This window comes from Megascapheus bottae, chromosome 19 (genome assembly GCF_031878675.1).
Source record: "Megascapheus bottae isolate mThoBot1 chromosome 19, mThoBot2.hap1, whole genome shotgun sequence".
NCBI lineage: Eukaryota > Metazoa > Chordata > Mammalia > Rodentia > Geomyidae > Megascapheus > Megascapheus bottae.
In genome coordinates this window covers 37882979-37890091 of record NC_143527.1, presented here as the reverse complement: position 1 = coordinate 37890091, position 7113 = coordinate 37882979, and the positions used below count along the sequence as shown (strand labels likewise).

At 42.5% G+C, this 7113-nt stretch overlaps 1 protein-coding gene across 2 annotated transcripts in view; it reads left to right on the top strand.

The window, feature by feature from the left end:
* The first annotated feature begins 889 nt into the window (after window positions 1-889).
* The window catches only part of Thoc1 (THO complex subunit 1), a 29511-nt gene continuing 23287 nt past the window's right edge, over window positions 890-7113 (top strand). For both annotated transcript variants that reach the window (XM_090353362.1, XM_090353361.1), the window contains exons 1-5: window positions 890-988; window positions 3547-3620; window positions 3717-3777; window positions 4762-4828; window positions 5388-5506. In XM_090353362.1, the coding sequence (XP_090209488.1) occupies window positions 935-988; window positions 3547-3620; window positions 3717-3777; window positions 4762-4828; window positions 5388-5506 (375 nt within the window). In that variant the 5' untranslated portion in view covers window positions 890-934. The remainder of the gene's footprint in view (window positions 989-3546; window positions 3621-3716; window positions 3778-4761; window positions 4829-5387; window positions 5507-7113) is intronic.

The window sequence follows — 7113 nt, the reverse complement described above, 5'->3', positions numbered from 1 at the left end:
GTTCAAGCCCCAGGACTGGCAAAAATAAATCATTTTTATAAGTCCCCACATTTGTCCTTTTCCCACAGTGTAATTCCAACCGAGATTTATTTCCACGTGGCTTTTCATTGGCCAAGCCGCTCCAGGTAAAACAGGCTAGGGGGGAAACACCTGAGACAAGTTCTCTCTGCAGGGGACCACCACTCCATCCTGGATGTAGCAGAGACCCACATGTAATTCCAAGTAAATAAACAGATAAATCTTGGGTGCGCCTATAATCCCAGCTACTGAGAGATGGAGATCTGAGGACGCCTATAATCCCAGCTACTCGAGAGATGGAGATCTGAGGATTACGGTTCAAGCCCCAGGTCTGGCGCGCGCACACACACACACACACCCGCTACTTCGGTGAGCCTGCTATCCACACTGCCGGCCACCACCTCCTCCTCCTCTTGCACGACCCGGTAAAACAGGTGCCTGAGCCGAGGGGAGGCCGAGCTCCGCGAGCTGCAGGCCCGCGAGCCACACAGCCTCGGGCCTCCGACCTCCGGGAGCCCGCACTTCCCCCGACAACCCACTCGCGCGGACCCCGGGGGCGCAGCCCGCCTTCCAGCCACGCCCAGCAGAACTTCAACCGGGAAAACCACCGGCCTCGGCCTCGTTCCGCTCAGAAGCGCACAGCGGACAGAACTGGAGGGCGAGGCTACTCAAACCCTCCCCACCCCCGAGGTTAGTCACTTCTAGAACCACCCCAAGAACCAGCTGACCGCAGCCGCCGCCCCGGCCGCCTTCTCTCCCTCACTGCCCCGCGGCCCCCGCGCGCCGGCGGAGCGGCCTCCCCACCTTCCCACCTCACCCCGAGTCACAAGCCGCTCTAGCCGCCGGGGCGCGCCGTCTCGCTGCTCCCTCGTGACGTCATCGCGCGGCGCCGCGGCGGGTTCGCGCAACCGAAAAAATGTCTCCGACGCCGCCGCTCTTCAGTTTGCCCGAAGCGCGGACGCGGTTCACGGTTAGTTGGGGACGGGAGGATACAGGCCTAATCCAGTGCTTCTCTTTTCATTCGTCTCCCTGAAATCCCTCGAGTTTTCCCTCCCGAGGGTGGAACGGGGACTGAGGGGGTTCCGCTGTGGCGTTCGCACCCGGCCCCCCTCGGGGGCAGGGCGGCAACGGATGGCGTCCTACCTGCCGCCTCCGCGGGTCCGTCCTTCGTCCGCCTCCGGCCGGCGGGGCCTGCAGCCCGGCACGCGAGGCCCTTAGGTGCCCGTGGGGAGAGCTCACGGCCGACAGATCCGCCTCCACCGACCTCCGCGCGGGTCCAGCACCAGGGTTCGCCCAGCCGGTCTCCTGTCTCCCGGCGGGCGGGCGGGCGGACGGGGAAGGGACTGCCGGAGCTCGGGTTCCCGCTCCGCCTCCCAAGCTGCCAGGTGGGCTTTCTGCAGCTCGCCAACCCTCCCCCTTTTAAGCCCTCCGCGTCCCGTCCTAAGGGATGGATACGGAGCACCTGAGCCGTCACGGGCAAACAGATCACCTTGGGAACGATCACCAGCTGCGATTTTGTTTTTGACTCGTAGGTAACGGTGGTTTGCACACTTTGCAGGGCACAATCCAGGTGTGTTTGGTTACCTAGAATAACGCTAAAATAGGCGGCTGTTTCCTGGTTCGTGGAACAGCAGATAAAAAGTGAACCAACCCTTTCCCCAGCCACAGTTCAGTGATTTACCTCGCTGGTTTTTGTTTTTTTGTTGTTGCTGTTTTGTTTTTAACGTGAGAAACAGCGTTCTGTTTATGTTACCCGCCACAGCCACATACCTAATAAATTGTTACAAGCCACTTGACTGTCTCTACCATTTGCACCAATATTTCGTGCTTGTCTGAATTAGATGTTTAAATGAACTTAGAAGGAAAATTCTGAGAAAGAAAAACATTTGTAGTCAATGGTGTTATCTGCAGGATTCTCCCACCACCATAAATTAAGTTTTAAATTATAACTGCAAAGGAGACTTTTTTTCCTCAGTTTACTCAGAATCAAATCTAGAGCCTCGTGTGTGCTAGGCAAGCACTGCTACCACCTCACCCTGAAAGGGACCGTTTAGTTAGAAATCTTCTAGTTTATTGCTTCTCAAGCTTTCACCTGAGGATCTTGATAAGTGAAGATTTTAATCCAGAGTGACAGCAGAGACTATGCAGTTATAACAGTCTCCTAGGTGATGCTTCTACTGCTGATTGTAATAAGAATCGACAACCCTCTTAATTCTTCTTATTATAAAGGTGATGTATAGAAGGGTTACAGTTTAATTCTTTAAAAAAAATAATTTTATTATTTGTGTGTGTATGTGATTATGTAGTACCAAGGAGTTGAACCCAGGGCCTCATGAATGCTAGGCAAGCACTCTACCAATAAGCCACATTCTTTGCCCCATGAATATATTTCTTTTTTAACAATGTAACCCCTTTGCTCCTCCCAGTTTTTCTCTTCTGTCCCCACCAAGCTGTATAGTTCCTTTTCAATAAAGTGTTTAGTGAGTACCACTGATTCATTTGTTTGCCCTTTGTCCCTCCATTTCTGTCCTCTTATTTAACTAGTGAGGAAAGAAAAGCTTAATTAGGTAAAGATAGGTCCCACTTACTCAGGCTCTAGTGGCAGATCTGGAATGGGCACTCACAATATAGATCGAACTCCTTTATGGGGCATTATGATGACTTTCCAAATAGGTAACTTTATAAAGAATGAATAACTTTGCTCTGTTTTTGTATTTAAATGATGACCAGTTTTAATCAGCAAATATTCATTTGCTGCCTTCTCTTAGAGTCTGCTAAACAAGGTACCTGCAGGGGGTAGGACATGAAATGGGTGTAGAAGAGTATAGAAACTGGATGAACAGATGGTAAGAACAGTATGAATATGTGACTACACTAGAGTGAGCATGATAGGAAATGGTGAAAAATGGGCAGGCTTTAGTGGAGTAATGAATATGGTTTAGTAAATTCAATGAGATAACATACAAGATCATGAGGTTAAATTTTCAGAACCGAAGAGTGTAAATAAGGAGACATAAGAAAGTGTATTTTTCTTCCTGTTTTGGTCTGGAGTTTGAACTTAGTGTCTTATTCTTTTGCTTAGCATTTCCACTCATAGCTAGTGTTCTCCCATTTGAGCCACACCTTCAGTCTGTCATGTTGCTGGGTAGTTGATGGTAAGAGTTGGCCAGCTTTACACTGGGATCCTCAGATTTAGCTAGGATTATGGGTATGAGCCACCAGCACCCAGTTGAAGATTTTAAAAGTAAATAAAATAAAACACTAGCATGGATGGGATGGTAAAAGGGATAGTACAAGGGAAAACCTAGAATAAAAAAGTCTAGCTAGAAACTTTTCCCTGACTAAAAGTGGTGAAGATCTGTGTCATTAAGTAGCATTTGAAATAAGAGCTACTGAGAATGACTGGCAAGTAATTCTCTTTCCCCTCTTACAAATATTTCTTAGTTAGAAAGACCAACTATTGAAGAGCGTTATCTTTTTCGGTAAACAATAAGCAAAACTTCTCCAATTGGTCATTTTCTCTTATAGAAATCTACCAGAGAGGCCTTAAACAACAAAAATATCAAGCCATTGTTAAACACCTTCAGCCAGTTACCTGGCAGGTAAGACATTATTGTCCATGAAAAGTGCTTTGTCTAAATATTTATATATTTACACTGACCTCTTTAAGAAAATGATGTGTCTTTTGTTTTTAATAGTGAAAATGAAAAAAAATGTACCCTTGACCAAGCTTTCAGAGGTGTTCTAGAAGAAGAAATTGTAAGTATATTTTTTCTTTGATTTAGGGTTACAATTTTGCTGGTACATTAATAAACTATTATTAGATAATTGCTTCTATTTTTTAGAATGAATATTTAAATATGACTGCTTTGTGAAAGCTGATCTGATCTTCAGTGTAAGAATTAGATCATAATTAAGCATAGATGTGGTGTAAGCATTTGACCATAACAAAATTAACATGTAATCTTAGTAAGCAAAAACTAGAGATGCTGAAGGTGGATCTCTCTCTTTGCTGTTACCAAGAGTTGCATATCTTATACTGACATAAAAGACGGAATCAAAGGATGTTCAGTTTAGGAACTAGAACTCCATTCCTTCACTTTCCTGTAGCATCTTCCTTTCCGTTAGCAGTAAGGGCCCCAACTTTAGTAGAGAAATTTGGTCTAATGATAAAGAATCCAAATGTATTTGCCATGACTGGGACACTTGAATGAAAGGAAATTTTTTAACATTTTATTTTTGATCCCATAAAGGTTGAGTTTCAAAGACCTAGAGTCTCTTCTCATGGTCATAATATTTGCTTTTTTTTCATTCTTAGTAACTTTTCCATTGTGAGGGAAATGTCATTCTTTTAGTTCCAAACAACATAATGAATGCTCAATAAATGATTATTATTATGATTTAGCTCTATCTCCCTCCTGTAAGACAGTTCCTCAAATTATTAATTGATGTATCAGTATTAATATCAGTATTCTCCTACTTTGCCTTGTGCTTTTGATTAAGCACTTTGCTTATAGACTTAGACTTAAACTAATGTGTCCATTTTCCTGAGACCATTGGATTTTATTTGAATAACATGCTTATTGACATATTTCTACATATACTCACTTTAATTTTAGAAGAAAATTATATCTTCTATAAGAAATCTCTATCCATGTATGACAATTTAATGTCAGAGAACACATTTTGTTACCAAGTTAGTCTGAACTCTTCTAAATTAAATTATTCCTCTTCTGTTGGTAGATAAATCATTCATCATGTGAAAATGTCTTAGCTATTATTTCTCTTGCTATTGGGGGAGTAACTGAAGGTAAGTGATTTTTCATTTTTTAAAGTTATTTTGGATAGGACATGTAGTATTTTAAGCTTCTCCCTACACCTTTCTTTTTGTTTATTCTTGATTTTTTTTAATTCTTTTATTATCTTACTTTTTGTGTATGTGATGCTACAGATCAAACCTGTGGCTTCACACATGATAGGTTAAGTGCTGTATCACTGCTTGTTTTACTTTGGGTTTTTTCCTGGTTTTGCCAGTCCTGGGCTTGGGCTCAGGACCTGAGCACTGTCCTTGGACTTTCTCAAGGCTAATACTCTACCACTTGAGCCTCAACACCACTTCTGGCTTTTTTCTATGTATGGTACCGAGGAATTAAGCCTGGGTCTTGGTGCATGCTAGGCAAGCACTCTACCACTAGGCCAAACTCCCAGCCCTCATTTGAGGCTGTTTTTAAGTTGCTTTTATTTCTTGTCCTTTTAAAATGCTGTTGTGTGTGACAGGATACCTCTTAAGCTCTTCTTTGAGATTATTTTTCCTAGACTGTTTTACTCTATAGTTTAAACTTTTCAATTGACTTGTGCTCCACTTGAAGGTATTTGTACTGCATCTACACCCTTTGTGTTGTTGGGAGATGTTTTGGATTGTCTTCCTTTGGACCAGTGTGACACAATATTCACTTTCGTTGAAAAAAATGTTGCTACTTGGAAATCGGTAAGTGCTTTAGTTTCTTTTCCTGCCATCATTATCTCAGTGTAGATCTAGAGTTCTGAGGATATTTTTAATATTGTGTATTGTCAAAAAATTTGTCTTTGTATTAAACATAGAACTCCCCTATGACCCAGCAATTCCACTACTTGGCATTTACCCAATTGTTCAGAAACAAGGACAGACTAAATCCACTAGCACAATGATGTTCATTGCAGCACTATTTACCATAGTAAAGATATGGAACCAACCCAGATGTCCCTCAGTTGATGAGTGGATCAACAAGATGTGGTATTTATACACAATGGAATTCTGTGCTGCTGTCAGAAAGAATGACATCACCCATTTGTAAGGAAATGGAAAGACTTAGAAAAAATCATATTAAGTGAAGTAAGCCAGACTCAAAGGAACATAGGCCCAGTAGTCTCCCTCATTTGTCATAATCAGTAGGAACCTGGGGCTCTCCTAGCAGAGATTTATAATAAAACAAAACCTAGAGACATAAGGCCAAATAGTATGACACTAAATGTAAGGACCTCCAGGATATCAAAACAAAAGCCATATAATGAGTGATTGTTGTCCTTAATGTACTATGTTATCTCTCATCTCTTTTGCTGTCCCTTGGTTATCTCATATTTTTACAGTATTTCACCTTGTTATCTGATATATTATATATATGCTTGATTGGTTATTTGAAATTGGATAGGGAAGGGAAGAAAACAACATGAGCGGTAGGGGAGAGGGAAGGGAAATGGGGATCATGACATGAAAAAGGGTATCAATGTATGTGAAATAATGTACCTTCTATCTAGTGAATATAATGTAACCCTTCTATTAATTACAATAAGAAATATATGGGAAAAAATTTGTCTCTGTAAAAGAGTTATATACTGTGGGGTTTTTTTTTGATGTTGTTTTGTTTTTGTTTTTGTTTTTGTTTTGCCAGTCCTGGGCATGGGCTCAAGGCATGAGCACTGTCCTTGGGTTTTCTCAAGGCTAGAGCTCTACCACTTGAGCCTTAGCATCCTTTCTGGCTTTTTTCTATGTATGTGGTACTGAGGAATCGAACCCAGGTCTTCATGCATGCTAGGTAAGCACTCTACCACTAGGCCAAACACCCAGCCCCTACTGTGGTTTTTTAAGAGAGGCAAATAAGAACCTTTTATGGAGAAAAACCTGAAGTATAAATTTCAGCAGTAAAAATTAACTTAAAAAATACTTCAGGCCAGGCATGATGGTGTACTGCACAGTCCCAGTACTCAGGAGCCACAGGCAGGAAGATACTCCTAGACCAGCCTGGGCTACATAGGAAGACCCTGTAATTTGAAAATTCAGAGAAGTCAGGTGTTTACAAGTTACTCAGTGTCATTGCTATTTTATTTTATTGAAATGTTCTTAGCTCAAAAAAAAAAAGAAAAGTAGGGCCAGGGATGTGGTCTAGTGATATAGTGTTTGCATGAAGCATGCATGAAGCCCTGGGTACTATGTACACAGAAAAAGTTGGAAGTGTGCTGTAGCTCAAGTGGTAGAGTGCTAGCCTTGAGAAAGTTCAAGGACAATGTCCCAGGCCCTGAGTTCAAGCCCTAGGACTGGCCAAAAAAAAAGAGAAAAGT